Source organism: Gobio gobio, assembly GCF_949357685.1.
Source record: "Gobio gobio genome assembly, chromosome: 24".
NCBI lineage: Eukaryota > Metazoa > Chordata > Actinopteri > Cypriniformes > Gobionidae > Gobio > Gobio gobio.
Window position 1 is genome coordinate 37,632,758 of NC_137120.1, and position 16,551 is coordinate 37,649,308.

General features: G+C 38.5%; 1 protein-coding gene across 2 annotated transcripts in view; it reads right to left on the bottom strand.

Moving 5' to 3' along the window:
• Nucleotides 1–15,211, bottom strand: part of aox6 (aldehyde oxidase 6) — a 36,347-nt gene extending 21,136 nt beyond the window's left edge. The window contains exons 1-12 of one of the 2 annotated variants that reach the window (XM_079807529.1): nucleotides 15,007–15,211; nucleotides 14,398–14,455; nucleotides 12,837–12,933; nucleotides 12,451–12,559; nucleotides 9,969–10,095; nucleotides 9,831–9,892; nucleotides 9,292–9,369; nucleotides 6,756–6,836; nucleotides 6,349–6,493; nucleotides 6,157–6,249; nucleotides 2,723–2,874; nucleotides 2,540–2,633 (exon numbers count right to left, since the gene is read on the bottom strand). In XM_079807529.1, the coding sequence (XP_079663655.1) occupies nucleotides 2,540–2,633; nucleotides 2,723–2,874; nucleotides 6,157–6,249; nucleotides 6,349–6,493; nucleotides 6,756–6,836; nucleotides 9,292–9,369; nucleotides 9,831–9,892; nucleotides 9,969–10,095; nucleotides 12,451–12,559; nucleotides 12,837–12,933; nucleotides 14,398–14,455; nucleotides 15,007–15,060 (1,150 nt within the window). In that variant the 5' untranslated portion in view covers nucleotides 15,061–15,211. The remainder of the gene's footprint in view (nucleotides 1–2,539; nucleotides 2,634–2,722; nucleotides 2,875–6,156; nucleotides 6,250–6,348; nucleotides 6,494–6,755; nucleotides 6,837–9,291; nucleotides 9,370–9,830; nucleotides 9,893–9,968; nucleotides 10,096–12,450; nucleotides 12,560–12,836; nucleotides 12,934–14,397; nucleotides 14,456–15,006) is intronic. The other variant, XM_079807528.1, reaches the window with a different exon arrangement.
• Between the last annotated feature and the right edge of the window lie 1,340 nt (nucleotides 15,212–16,551).

Below are 16,551 nucleotides of genomic sequence, written 5' to 3' on the forward strand. Positions count from 1 at the left end.
TGGATGCAGTATAGGTCATAAACCTCACCCTCTCCATGTAATCCAATGGGACGCGAGACAAACTAAACATTATTAATTTTTTTCCAAAAGATGGGTTCAGTCAGTTTAAGCAGTTCAAGTGTTCGTTCTTTAAATTTTAAATTTCCATTTACATAACTGTTTATTAAAAAAACAAATTCAGTGCCGTGTGATTGATTAGGTAGGACCTTGATATCACAGCTCCACTTTGTGCTCACTACTGCGCAGACTTGGGCGCCAAGTTGCAACTGCGCAGACTCGACTCCCAAGATGTCAGCGCGATATTTGGACACTGGCGGCTTCACTTACTTCAATGGAAGAGAGAATGTGGTCATCCATCATTTACAGTCTATGGTGCTAACAAGGTCGCTAAAGATTGCAGTCGCTAGCACCAGTCGCTAGTGTGCCTTCTTAGGCCAAGGGAATGAAGTTTACTCTCACAGCTCTAAGTAGCTGGCCTCTGTTACACTCATCTGGGTCACGGCACCAAACGGAATCGGTCCAACTTAACCTACTTCGAGCGGGATTCAAACTCTCGTCTTTGGCATGAGAGGCAGGCGCACTAACAAGGACGCTAAAGATTGCCGTCTCTAGAATCAGTCGCTAGTGCACCTCTTGAGGCCAGGGGAGTGAGGTTTACTCTCACAGCTTTTTAATAGCTGGCCTCTGTTACTCTCATCCCCTTAAATGTCACTCCCATCCGGATAACGGCACCAAATGTAACCAGTCCTACTCAACCCGCTCAGAGCGGGATTCAAACTCTCGTCTTTGACATGGGAGGCAGGCGCACTAACAAGGACGCTAAAGATTGCCGTCTCTAGAATCAGTCGCGAGTGTATCTCTTGAGGCCAGGGGAGTGAGGTTTACTCTCACAGCTTTCTACTAGCTGGCCTCTGTTACACTCACCCCCTTAAATCTCACTCCCATCCGGATAATGGCACCAAATGTAACCGGTCCTACTCAATCCCGTCTTTGGCATGAGAGGCAGGCGCACTAACAAGGACGCTAAAGATCGCAGTCTCTAGCATCAATCACTAGTGCCCCTCTCGAGGCCAGGGGAGTGAGGTTTACTCTCACAGCTTTTTACAAGCTGGCCTCTGTTACTCTCACCCCCTTAAATCTCACTCTCATCCGTATCACGGCACCAAATGTAACCGGTCCTACTCAACCCGCTCAGAGCGGGATTCAAACTCTCGTCTTTGGCATGAGAGACAGGCGCACTAGCGAGGACGCTAAAGATCGCAGTCTCTAGCATCAGTCTCTAGTGCACCTCTCGAGGCCAGGGGAGTGAGGTTTACTCTCACAGCTTTTTACAAGCTGGCCTCTGTTACTCTCACCCCCTTAAATCTCACTCTCATCCGTATCACGGCACCAAATGTAACCGGTCCTACTCAACCCGCTCAGAGCGGGATTCAAACTCTCGTCTTTGGCATGAGAGGCAGGCGCACTAGCGAGGATGCTAAAGATCGCAGTCTCTAGCATCAGTCTCTAGTGCACCTCTTGAGGCCAGGGGAGTGAGGTTTACTCTCACAGCTTTTTACTAACTGGCCTCTGTTACTCTCACCCCCTTAAATCTCACTCCCATCCGGGTCACGGCACCAAATGTAACTGGTCCTACTCAACCCGCTCAGAGTGGGATTCGAACCGGCATCTCTGGCAGGGGAGGCGGGCACGCTAAAGATTGCAGTCTCTAGCGTCATTTGTAACTATGCCTCTTGAGGCCAAGGGAGTGAGGTTTACTCGCACAGAGTAACTAGCTGGCCTAGCTCTTACTAGCTGGCCTCCGTTACTCAAGTGTTAATGAGCATCACCTGTGTGCCACATCGGTCTCGAGTCTCATGGAGGAGCTCTCCGGAAGGATAAAAGTGAAGTGACGAAGTGAAGTGACGTGATGTGTGGCCAAGTATGGTGACCCATACTTGGAATTTGTGCTCTGCATTTAACCCATCCAAGTGCACACACACAGTAGTGAACACACACACACACCCGGAGCAGTGGCCAGCCATATTGCTGCGGTGCCTGGGGAGCAGTTGGGGGTTCGGTGCCTTGCTCAAGGGTCTCACCTCAGTCGTGGTATTGAGGGTGGAGGAGGGCACTGGTTATTCACTCCCCCAAACCGACAATTCCTGCCGGACCTGAGACTCCTGAGACTCCTCTTAACACAAAGGAGTGACGATAGTGAAGGATGAGAGAGGACCAGGCCTGGACTTTGCGTTGGTGTTTTGTTTTAGTTTATTGGGCAGACTTCTACGAAGGGTTGCGTTTTACTTTCGTTTGGTTGTTTATTGTTTATGCTTATTATCAAAGATGAGTTGAAAGTTTGCCGGTTCCCGCCTTCTTCCCCGCGCCTTTAACTTCGTTACAACAGAATATCAGAACAAAGTGTCAGCATATAATAAGCAGACTAATCTAATGATTGTTAGTTGACATGTAGTTGCAAAATAGTAGAATGTCTAAAGTGGACTATCGAAATAAAGGGTTACCTTACACTACTTTTAAATGATTTAGGAAGTTGGGTCACCTTTAGAAAGTGCCACTAAAGTGCATCTCCCAGCAGCTAAGACAGGGGTCAGGTCAGAGTTCGGATATGCACTTGCGATATTGCCACCCAGTGTCTAGATATTTCAGCAAACATAAAAAATAAATAATATAAATACAAATTGTTCATTTTTGATGGCGTACATTCAAATAAGTTTACACTTACAGCCACGTTTCGGATCTGCTGTCCGCCCACAAGGTTTATCTGCTGCAGAAGAGCCTGAAACAAGTGTGTGTTCTCCAAAGGGAAATCCTTTATACTTCTCTCCAACACGCTCTTTAAAACAGACATACTGCACCCTGCTCCAACACACACACCTACACATACAAGAATCCATTAATGGTACATAAAGATGAAGTAAGATTTTTTTAAGGTTAAATTACATTGATTCTCTTAATCCATCTTATTGCTCATTGACTACAATTAGTATGCCATTCGTGGCTTTATCTTCCCCAGAAGTGTAAACAATAAGCCTTCCAGGCACATCAAAACATTGAAAGCACTCTGCTCAGATGTAATCTCTTTCACCTTAACCTATCCACCTTTTTTCTACGCCTCATCATGCTTTGCGCAAATTATGGGAGTAACTTCCACTAAAAAAACAGAAAAAGGCACTCTATAAATGTTGCCTTAATCAAACATGTTCATTAACTGGAACACTGAGTGATAATATTTCAAATGACTTCCATCATTTTGACAGACAAGGAACATTTGCTTTAGAGTTTTGTTTAGTTTTCTTCCCTTAGATGTATGGGTTTAGTTTTTCAGTCACATAACTCTAGTGTTTGTCCTGCCCTGTACTTTGTGCTGTGCGTCTGTTGGCCCTTTTCCACCAAGTTTGAATGCTGGTTCAGAGCCAGAGCCTAGTTTCAAATCAGTTCTTTGTCTTTCGACAGCCAAAGCACAAGCTCATTACCAGGAAAAGTGGTTCTTAAGTAGCACCAAAACATTGCTGGTCTAGAAGTAAGAACCGCTTGCTTCAGAGGCTGGGTTACCGTGACCAACAAGACCAACAGAAACCTGTGACCGCCATTTTTGAAATAGCAGCTAATCGAGCGAATAGCAGCTTGATTGTAATCTCCGTCTATACAAATTGCGGCGAGCTGCACAAACGCGTTGGATTGGCTGTATTGGATGCCGATGTAGGATTGTAAAGCCATGTGCATAAATGGCAAGTCCGTGAGAGATTTTGGAGAGTGTGTTTCTCGCTGCCTTGCTAACATTGCTGGGAAAGATGAGACGTATACAGTGACTGTGGTGGCTCTCTAGCCTTTGGAAAAGCAAACCGGTTCTTAGAAGGCTCGTCAGTCGAACCAACTCCAAACCGGCAATAGTACTAGCTTTGAACTAGCAACCGGTTCATGCCGGTGGAAAAGAGGTATGTGTTTGAGTCCTGTCTTGCCCAGCCTGAGACTTCACTGACTGCTGGTTCCCAGGTTGCTCAATCCTGTGCCCAAGTCTCCTGTCTAGACCTCTACTGTATTTAACTGTTACACATTGTTCCCTTTATTGTTACACATCGTTCCCTTTACTGTTAATAAATCACTAGTCTCAGACGTCATGCCCACGGACCGTTAGCTGAACGTCTGATGCATTTGTCACTTATCTGGAAACACTTCAGGAGTTTCGAAGTCGTCATCTGATTGGTTGAATTCTACAGGATGTCCGCGAGATGTGTGTGTTATGTTCTTTTTACCGGTCCGCCAAGAAACAAATGTTGTGACGCCAGACTCCCTCGTGGAAGAAGAACGCTGTTGTGCCGGTAAACGGTAATACAATATACCGCAATAATGAACATGCACAATATTGTTATCGTGGGCACTTCAAAATACCGTGAATAATTATTTATTACGAATTATTCAGATTTTTAGAATATATTTTAAGAATACTTTACCCATCAACCGTTTAAAATGAACAACGCGTCAAAGAGGAACGCGCACTGATGTAAACAGACCGTTCATGAGCCGAGCACATGGCGGAAGGCGTGAAGACGCACTGAAGTGCACATTCACCTTCAGACAGCAGAGGGCGCTGATGGAACACCAGAAATACAGCCGTTTCCCCAGTAACTACAATCCGGTGCTCATCATCACATAACCTAATACTTAAAGACTTAAAAGTCATTTTCAAACTTAAAATTTTTTTTAAGTTTTAAATGACATGCCCTAGATATTGTTTGAATATGTTCTGACTGTTGTTCAATCACACACTTTACAATATGGCTCCATTATTTAACATTAGTTCATTTATTAATAAACTGACAATGAAAAATACTTCTAAAGCATGTATTAATCTTAGTTAAATGTACATTTCAGCATTTAATAACACATTATTAAAATCAAAAGTTGTAACTGTATTATTTAATGGACCTGAGCTTACACTAACAGTTGCTTTTTTAAACTAACATTATCAAAGAAGAATAACTTCTGTAAAAATGTAGCTCTTCGCTCTTTGTTAATGTTAATGCATTAACTGCCGAGACATTATTGTAAAGTGTTACCTATTGTTCTTTATAATTCTTTAGCACTTTAATCTGTTTTAAATATTTGTTTACTTTATACATTTTTGTGTATTGCTTTATTGTATCTAAATGTTTGGTTCTTGTGTTATAAGACATTTTTTAAACCTGTTATAGTACCAACACTTTTTTTGCAACTTTTTTTTAAAATATCGTGATAATACCGTATACCGTGATAAAAGCTTCAGCAATTAATCGCAACATGAAAATGTGATACCGGCACATGCCTAGTTTACAATAGTGTTGTCAAAAATATTGATATTTCGATATGTATCGATACTGAAATATCTGAAACGATACGATACTCCTTTTCTACAGTATCGATACTAGCCGCGCTCTCCTCTCCTCTCCGGCCGACAGCGAGTTGACACGCACCCGCTTCCTCTCATTCAGTCCGGTTAACCCTCTCAACACGGCGAACGGGTTCGGCTGGATTTTTCCTCATGACAGCCTGTTAGTGTTGGTATGACCGGTCTGAATCTCGCGCGGTTAATTCTACTAATTCCCACGGATTTCAAAAAAACCCTAAATAACGACTTATATCATGATGACCGATTTCAAAACACTGCATCATGAAGCTTCGAAGCGTTATGAATCAGTGAGTCGATTGAGCAGTTTGAATCGCCAAAGTCACGTGATTTCAGCAGTTTGGCGGTTTGACACGCGATCCGAATCATGATTCGACAATGGAGGCCTTTCAGAGCCATCAGATTTCAACAAAAATATCTTCATTTGTGTTCTGAAGATGAACGGAGGTCTTACGGGTGTCGAACGACATGAGGGTAAGTAATTAATGACAGAATTTTCATTTTTGGGTGAAATAATCCTTTAACTTTAGTTAACTGTACATGGTTAAGCTCATATGAGCTCAGCTCAGTTAAATAATATTAAATAATATTAACAGATACAACTTTGGATTTTAATAAATGTATTAACTAAGATTAATAAATGCTTTGGAAATATTTTTTCCTTGCTAGTTCATGTTAAATGACGTAGTTAACTAATGTTAAACACCTGAAACCTTACAATAAAACTAACTAACTGAAATAAGGCTTATGTTGAAGTACTAAATCGCACATACCCTCTGATCTCTGGGTAACGTTGAATAGTTCTGGCACTCGTGTTGGTGATATTATTACAGGATGGAAGATACCCTTGAACTTCATGTCCAGACCTGAATAGAATAGACTGTCAGTGACCTGATAATGCTGAATTAGCAAACAAAAATCCATTAGAGTTTATTATGTTTGGCCACAGTTTGCCCGTATGCAACCTATATTGGTGTTGCCCATGACAAGAGGGGCTTGTGGGTAATCAGTCTTCAGCTGGAGCAGCTCATCTAGAGATCCAGGGCTGATCCAGGTCATTCTCTCCCCGCAAAACTTCTGAGTGGTTTGGTCCTTGATCTCCGCCATTCTCTAAATGGAGAAAATAGACCATGAATTTTTGGCTTTTATGTTTAAAATGTGTTGTTTGGGAACCACATTTGAACTTCTGACAGGCAGCTCAGCTCGGCAAAGCCTAGAATCGAATGAATCATTGACTAGAGCTGAATGGCGACCTTGTTAAAGCTTAAGCATTAAAATAACCTTTTATTTAAAACCGTTTAGTCATAGTTGCATAACCTCCTTTATAGTGAAGACGAATGAAGAATGAAGGGTTTAAACACGTCTGACAAACCATGAGCTCAGGGGGGAAGATCAGATCCTGGGTGGGGTCGAGGGGGAGCAGGTCCTCTTTACGAAAGAGCTCTGGATGACCCTGTTAAGCACAAAAATAATATTTATTAAACTTTTTTAATGAGGGGCTGGTGAAAAAAAAATGAAACAAAAAACTTTTTTTTACACAATAGGTTTAAAAGCATCCTAGGTCAAAAAACACTTTAATTTTCAAATTTCTTTTCTCAGCGTGTGTAAGAAACCCCTCCTTTCCGAGAGCATCCTCTGCTCTGATTGGTCAGATGGCCCAGTCTGTTGTGATTGGTCTACTCTGCTCTGATTGGTCAGATGGCCCAGTCTGTTGTGATTGGTCTACTCTGCTCTGATTGGTCAGATGACCCAGTCTGTTGTGATTGGTCTACTCTGCTCTGATTGGTCAGATGGCCCAGTCTGTTGTGATTGGTCTACTCTGCTCTGATTGGTCAGATGGCCCAGTCTGTTGTGATTGGTCTACTCTGCTCTGATTGGTCAGATGGCCCAGTCTGTTGTGATTGGTCTACTCTGCTCTGATTGGTCAGATGGCCCAGTCTGTTGTGATTGGTCTACTCTGCTCTGATTGGTCAGATGGCCCAGTCTGTTGTGATTGGTCTACTCTGCTCTGATTGGTCAGATGGCCCAGTCTGTTGTGATTGGTCTACTCTGCTCTGATTGGTCAGATGGCCCAGTCTGTTGTGATTGGTCTACTCTGCTCTGATTGGTCAGATGACCCAGTCTGTTGTGATTGGTCTACTCTGCTCTGATTGGTCAGATGGCCCAGTCTGTTGTGATTGGTCTACTCTGCTCTGATTGGTCAGATGGCCCAGTCTGTTGTGATTGGTCTACTCTGCTCTGACTGGTCAGATGGCCCAGTCTGTTGTGATTGGTCTACTCTGCTCTGATTGGTCAGATGGCCCAGTCTGTTGTGATTGGTCTACTCTGCTCTGATTGGTCAGATAGCCCAGTCTGTTGTGAGTGGTCTACTCTGCTCTGATTGGTCAGATGGCCCAGTCTGTTGTGATTGGTCTACTCTGCTCTGACTGGTCAGATGGCCCAGTCTGTTGTGATTGGTCTACTCTGCTCTGATTGGTCAGATGGCCCAGTCTGTTGTGATTGGTCTACTCTGCTCTGATTGGTCAGATGGCCCAGTCTGTTGTGATTGGTCTACTCTGCTCTGATTGGTCAGATGGCCCAGTCTGTTGTGAGTGGTCTACTCTGCTCTGATTGGTCAGATGACCCAGTCTGTTGTGATTGGTCTACTCTGCTCTGATTGGTCAGATGGCCCAGTCTGTTGTGATTGGTCTACTCTGCTCTGATTGGTCAGATGGCCCAGTCTGTTGTGATAGGTCTACTCTGCTCTGATTGGTCAGATGGCCCAGTCTGTTGTGATAGGTCTACCGGGTATAATGTGTCTCTGAAACTAAACACCCATTACAATTTCTGAATTTCAGCTCTGATACGAACAATAATGATGGTTTACCATATTCATTTGAGCATGAGTCCTTACTGAAGTACAAGCAAAGTAGATTTTCTTTCGCAGAAAACACAAGATCTTCACAATTTAACATTGCTAAGGCCTTAAGATTAGACTGACCAAATATGATTTAGGCCTTAATCACAGAGTAAAACAAGGCACTTCCTGTTGCCCAATGGTGGCGCTATGACTATAACTGTATATTGGAGTGTAGATGTCTTCAGGTCAGGACTAATAAAACGTGAAGTTTGTGGCAGATCGGACATTGTAAGCCCGAGTTACAACAGCTTCCTGTGTCATGGCGAAACATCGAACTTTGCGAGGCCGTCACGGACACGCCCTTCAGGGAAATCTCAAGATCTTCACAATTTAACGTCACAAATGCCGTTAAGATTAGACCGACCAAATATGATGTTGATCTGATTAAATCTTTAGGAGTTCGTTAAAGTACGTCTGGAAATGGCAAAAACTGCAAAAATGTAGTTTTGTCCAACTTCCTGTTGGGTTTTCAGATTTTTCTCCCAGGGACTTTTTTGTTGGTATTGGGCTGTTACATGTGTCTACCAAATTTCATACTTGAAATTCTGAAGGTGGCGCTATCGAGTCCTTTTGCCACACCTAATTTTGAAACCTATATCAGACGTAAATTTTCACCACTTCTGACGTGTGTGCAAAGTTTCATGAGTTTTCTAGCATGTTTAGGCCCTCAAAAACACGATTCATTTCAGAGAATAATAATAGACTGAGCAATTCCAATAGGTTACTCGTGCCCTAATTATAACTGTCAGTTTGTGGCCCAAATGAAACATTAACAAAAGAATTACACAGGTCAAGGCTAAATGTTATTAAAGGGCCCAGTTGTATTTTGGACGATATGCTTTTACTGCAACTAAAAAGTCAAAGTACAAGAGTACACTAAAATAGGACAAAAGTGAGTGCAATATTCAAGATCAGTGTTATTTTAGTATAGTTTTTTATGAATATTTTCAATATAGTATATATAGTTTTAGTTGACTAAAATAGCCCTGGTCAAGATGAAAATACTCACATTCTCTATGGGCTCCACAGCTCCATTTCCATTGGCCAAACTGCATGTGGTGCCATTTAACTGACAACAGTTTTCACTCTATTAAAAAAAACAGAAAAAGGTTTTTTTTAATGTTATTTTATGTGATTCCTTAAGAATTGTAAATGCACATAACGCAACACACAAATGTCACTTATACTTCAAGCATAAAAAAACGAATAAAACAAAAACAATGTTTAACTGACTGTCACATTGGTTACATTTTAATGGATGATTAACATGCCGTTACCAGAATGCTGATCACTAAATGTCAACCATTGTCCAAAATGTAAAAAATAAATAAATACATAAATAAAAAACATTGCATCCAAAAATGTGGAGTCATAATGGGTCGCTTTGAGATGAATCAAGAATATTAGACACGGACAGAAACGGGAACATTTGGGCAGCTCGGAACGAATCCATAAAGGATCTGGAATGTCAAGTAACATGAGTGCCACATGATTTAGCAGCTGAAACGGATCATATAAAGGATGAATCTGGGCACCGGCGCCATTCACCTCACAGAAGGTCCTGTAGCCATCAACGATTGGACGGTACCCCGTGCACCTGCACAAATTACCTGCAATAGGAACACTCGTGATTGGTCAAAGTGTGAAGGATTTTGTAGATTTGAAATAGTGTTTGTGTCACTGTACCAGCGAGACCCTCCATTACGTCTTCCAAAGTGGGATGTGGGTTGTTTCTCAGTAATGTGTACATGGACATCGCCATCCCAGGAGTACAGAACCCACACTGAGACCCATGAGCCTTTGCTATACGCTCCTGATGAACCAAACACACAGATTCATTTGTATTAATTAAAGTAATACATAATTGTCTATATATTAATAAATAAAAATATGTATTTAGTCATATTTATTATATTTGTGTGTATGTATTCATATTTATATATATATATATAAAATAATTAACAGAGTACACAGACATATATTATGTAAACACAAACTTTTATTTTGGATGCGATTAATCGCGATTAATCTTTTGACAGCCCTAATATGTATATATATCTTAGTGTTGAGGAAAAATTTCATTGTGATTAATCGCATCCAAAATAAAATAAAATATATATATATATATATATATATATATATATATATAAAAATAATATTTTTTTCTTAAATATATACATGCTTTTATATATATATATATATATAAATACACACACAAGCATGAATATATTAAAGAAAAAAATATTATTTTTATATACAAAACATTTATATTTATATATATATTATAGATTATATAAATGTATATACAGTATATTAGGGCTGCAACGACGCGTCGACGTCGTCGATGACGTCGACTACGAAAATACGTCGACGTGCGTGAAATGCGTCGACGGCACAATATTTACGTTCTAGAATGGAACAGAAGATCTAGAATAATGGCAGCTTCTGCTCCCGGGCATAGTGAAAATGATCATTTATCATATAAAGCCAGACCGCGACATTCAAAAGTGTGGGAGTACTTTAAACAGAAGCCGAATAAAACTGTGCTTTGTTCGCTCTGTAACGCCGGTTTCACACTGCGCGCGCAGGCAGAGCAGAAGCTGTGCGCGTGGAGAGCGGGAGCTTTCACACTGCCAGTCAGTGTTGCCAAGTCCGCTTTTTTCCGCGGAATTGGGCTACTTCTACACTGTTGCCGCGGGCTGCGTCTCATGTCCGCGGGTTGAATAAAAAAAACACACATATTTAACCCCCCGAACGCGATGTTTACCAAAGAACCTCCCCGAAACGCGATTGAGCTTGTTTTGGGCTAGTTTTAAGTAACGAATGGGTGGGTTTTGTTGTGTAAACCTGGCAACCCTGCTGCCAGTGTTCTTCTCCATGGTTCTCTCGCGCAGCTGAACGCGCCACGCGTGTATTGCAACAGACGGTCACATTTTCCTGGGTTCTTCTCCGACCCCAGTACGTCTCGTGCTTTTATTTATTATGGGCTGCATATATCTGCTGTAAATGCGACCTGGTTCCGCTCTGTCCCAAACACATATGCATAATAACATGCTGTATATAGGTAGTTTACATGATTAAAGTAACATTAAAGTTAAGATATGCCTCTAGCTTTAATCATTTAAATGTGTCTTTGAAGTTTGGGCAAAAACTTCTGGCACCTTTAGTCGTTGTTTATGCACATGTATCTTCAAAATAGACGACTAGTTATACATTAACACTATGCTGAAAGCTCCTGTATGTGAACCTTTTGCAGATAAATACAAGTGCATTTTCGTTTACTATTGACAAAAATCAATAAGTAAATCATACTCAACTACTATAGTAAACAACTTTTCCTAATTAGGCCTACTCTGTATACATTTTATGATGAATAGTATCATTATATATTATGTTTAAAAAGCTTCTTGTGTTCATATATTTCATTATAAAATGGCATACTATGTACACTACCCTTCCTGAAATACAATTAATATTGTCATCATTCATTGATTTCATGTTAAAATAATATACAAATTCACTACCCTCTTTGAAATACAATAATCAGTAAAAAAGAATAATAAGATTAATCTGGAAAAATAATCGTTAGATTAGTCGACTAATCGAAAAAATAATCGTTAGATTAGTCGACAGAAAAAATAATCGTTAGTTGCAGCTCTACAGTATATACATGCAAATATTTCTAAAAAATATATACATGAATGTGTGTGTATTTATATATAAATAATAATTAACAGAGTACACACACATATATTATGTAAACACAAACTTTTATTTTGGATGCGATTAATCGCGATTAATCCTTTGACAGCCCTAATATATATATATAACAAAAAAGAAGAGGTTCACTTAAATCAGTAAATGCAATATCAATTGCATTTTAATGTTTTTTTTTTCCATTATTATTAAAAGATGAGAAAAAATTAAGTGTCACGTCACTGACCTAAACACAATCTAGGATGAAAATCAAGTTATGATCAGATGATATTTCAACAGTAATTTAATCTCATAATCAGGACTGTGTGTAATCTATATTCTATAATGATATTTGAACTGGCAGTAATCTAATATATAAATGTGGATTATAATCTGTCTGCATACTAATCTCATGATCTGGATCTCATAAAATGGATCGGGCATAATATAGATTATAATGTGAATCTGATACCTGGACCGGGTGTAGTTTGGTTTTGGTGCTTCCGATGCCTTCAACGGTCGTCACTGCCGATCCATGAAGTTGGCACACAGGAAGCAGACAAGCATTGACCGACGAATGACTGGCCAGTGAAGAAAAAAATTGCTTTTTACATGCACTCAGAGATTTAAGTAACAAACACTCATTTATATTTAAACGCATACAAATACTAGCAGCAGGTCAATCTTCCTAGAGAAATAAAAAGGAATAAAAGCATAGAATTTGAGTTGAGTGTGAGGTTGAATCTTGATTTACAATCTTTTCCCCCAAAAAGTGGAGGAAAAGAGTACCATCATGGGTCAGACATTAATAAAAAACGTGTGATGAAAAGAGAAAAGTAGAGAGACTGAATGAAATACTTGATGCTCTTGGTCTGAGGGTCGTATCTGGACACCATGACGGTACAGGCTCCACATCCACCGCCACCACAGCCGTACTTACTGCCTGTTAACCGCACTGAACACACACAAAGAGTGCAAAACTAAAAGATAAAATAACAAATAACATCTCCTCTAAAAATGATCCACAGTATCACTTCATAATTAACATCAAAACCTTATTATGTTACAAAAATGTGACCCATACCAGTCATGCGTCGCATGGGTATATTTGTGGCAACAGCCAACAATACATTTGTATGGGTCAAAATTATTGATTTTTCTTTTATGGCAAAATGAATTAGGATAATAGGTAAAGATCATGTTCTATTAAGATATTTTGTAAATTTCCTATGGTAAATATATCAAAAAAATGTATTATTAGTAGTAATATGCATTGCTAAGGACTTCATTCTGACAACTTTAAAGGCAGATTTTCTCAATATTTAGACTTTTTTGCATCCTCAGATTTCAGATTTTCATATTATCTCGACCAAATATCCCTAACAGACCATAAATCAATGGAGCGCTTATTTGTTCAGCTTTCAGATGGTGTATAAATCTCAATTTTAAAAAATTACCCGTTTTGTGGTCCAGGGTGACAAAAATAACATATAATATAAATATTGTCATATTTAATACACACACACACACATATACATATATATACATATATATATATATATATATATATATATATATATATATATATACACACAATACTAATAACATTAACACGCTTTACAAAAATAAAATGTAGCCTACAGTATAAATGTAGCTATATAATCGTATAATTATAATACATATCCAACATAATTTTACAATATATTATACAAACATAAATATATTAAATAGTTAGAAATGTCATAAAAGTATAGGTTATTAATAATAGTATAAATATATATATATATATATATATATATATATATATATATATATATATATATATATATATATATATATATATATATATATATATATATATATATATATATATAAAATGCATGAGCGACAGCTCTCGAGTTGGTGGGCAAGAAAGAAATATTCTTTTTACCTGCATCAACAAATTATTGGCAGAAATTTTTATCCTGCTTGTTACATATTTATTTACCTTCTTGTTTATTTAACCATTTATTTAATAATTTACTTTATTATCTAAGAACTAATTTTATTATAACGGGAAATGACGCACGCACGAAATGTGAATCATTGTCTATCATTTTGCGAGCCACTGAGTGATAAAGAAAAATGCCACGTCATAAAATGTTAAATATTTCCATTTCCATACCATGTAGCTGAGCCAGTGGATATATCACATAAGCAATGTGAGAGTTATGAATGTGAAGGAGTCTATGCCAGTCAATTATTCACTGCAGAAACCGAAAGCAAAAACTAACCGAGCCTTGACATCTATTTTCCTAATATTTCTCTTGTGGTCCCCCCCACATATATATCTATATGTCTGCCTCAGATAAGAAGGTCTGTGTTATTAATAGGCGCACAAAATATGAATACCATTTTATGCACATTTATTAAAACATACATTTCTGCCTCACATAAGACAGCAACGTAGTCTCAGGGTCTAGGTTCTTCTCCATTATCTGTCAACAAGAAGCATAAACATGCATATTATCAGTTGCAGATTATATTCACTGCATTCTAAAAAAATACTGTTAAAATCAACACAAATCCTATTTTAGTAACTCAGCGCTGGGTACGTTCCTTTTTGACCCAGCATGCTAGGTTGTTTTTTTAACCTAAATTTTGGTACATTTAACCTAAATAACTACATTGCTGGATTAAAATGAACCCAAAATAGATTTGAAATTAAAAATTTAAATCACTTTTACACACAAAGAATGACTATGAAAGGAGAACATGGTCAAAAGTAAAGTGCATGTGAGAAGAAAATCTGAAAATAATTGCAAATCAACATAGTTAAATTAAATTGTTTTTAACAGGTCATAGAACATTGAGGAATAACTTGTCTCTAGACATGTTAGTTTAATGCCTAAATTCAGATTATGTTTGTCTTTATATGCATTATTACACGGATTGAACTTGACAACAGGTTCACAACCAAACAAGTCTTATGATCAGAAATTATGGGTAAACAAAAATTTGATCTAAGATATGCTTAAGAAATAAGCACCTTTTTCCCGTTGACATAGAAAAGCAAGCCATCGTTCCTGGTTTGTTCAGCCATTTCCTCAAAGTGTATGCCCGATACAATCAAACAGAAGCAGCTCTGCTGACTGGGATCTCCAACGGGGGGGGGAATGCTAAAGTAATCGCTCGAGTTTTCTGCAAGCTGCAAGGTATCAGAGCAGAAAGGTTAGCAAAGGCGGAGCTTATCTGGTGTTATTCAAGTTATAATTGATTTATGTCATGAAATACGATGAGCTTAAATAATATTTATCGTGTTTAAACTCTTATTTGAGTATTTTTGTAATTCAATGCTGTAAACTCAGCTGTCCCAATATTTACGCTACTGTTACTTTTCTCAGCGCTGACTGGTTGAACCAATAACAGTAGTTTGATTAATGTTTGCTGACGTTAGAGTTCCCCAGGGTACAAATTAGTGAAATTAGTAGATTTAAACAATGATACGTTTTCTTTAGTAGTTACAAAAAACACCTCCACTAAGACGAAACCCGTTCTGAGATTTGAATACGTATTAATGCGTTTGAATTATGCTAAACTTATACAACACATTTCTCACTAGCAAAGCAGAGAAAAGATACATGGTATTAGACATCATGTAAACTACATATGCAAGCTAATAGTAAGTGAGGCGTGACCATATAGCTTTTCTCTGCTTTGCTAGTGAGATATAAAACTCAGTAACAATATTAACACTGAAACATAAATTATATATTATTTATTCATGTTACGTTTCAAGTCAACTGAACCCTATTACTTTACCGAATGCACGGAGCATTTGCAATGTGCAAAACGACTCACGCAATGTGTGGACTTTACGTGAACATTAAGAATGTTTTATTTTATTTTATTAACGACTACACTTTCCCCATAACCTACCCTGAGTGATAGTGCATATAATCGTTATGAGTCCCTGGGCTCGAACCCACGATCGCATGATCACATGATGGCATATTTGTCTGTACATTTCATCACTCATTTGAATAAAATCAGGTATTTAATTTATTTTACAATAATTATTATTAAAGTTATTAATAGCTATACTGTAACTGTTAGTTGCAAGTTTAATTAGAAAATGAATCAGCTGTATGTCAGTACTCTTTCTCATAGCTTTTTTGGACCCCAGTTTCTCTTTTAATAAAGCAACTCAAATATCTGTACAAATACAATTATGCAAAGAAAAAAATCAGGCCTATAACAAAAGCTGGAAAAGAGCAAAACGATCAGTCAACAGATGCAGAATCTTTCTAGTCCAAAGACTGCATGAGGTATTGAGAAGATGCAGTGTACTGTACTTACTGTATGCTTGGTCTTCATTTATTGTTAATAATAATTTATTGTATCTTTGCTGGATTTTAAGATGCCCGTCTCGAACACACACCGAGGCGCTGGAATAAGTAATTGAGGACTTCATATCAGAAACACTGAAGTTTGCTCCACACAGAGATAAGGGAAGGCTTTTGTAGTTTGTAAAAAAAAAATTAATAAAGAAAACACAACAAATTATATACTAATGCTATGTTGTGTTCCCAGA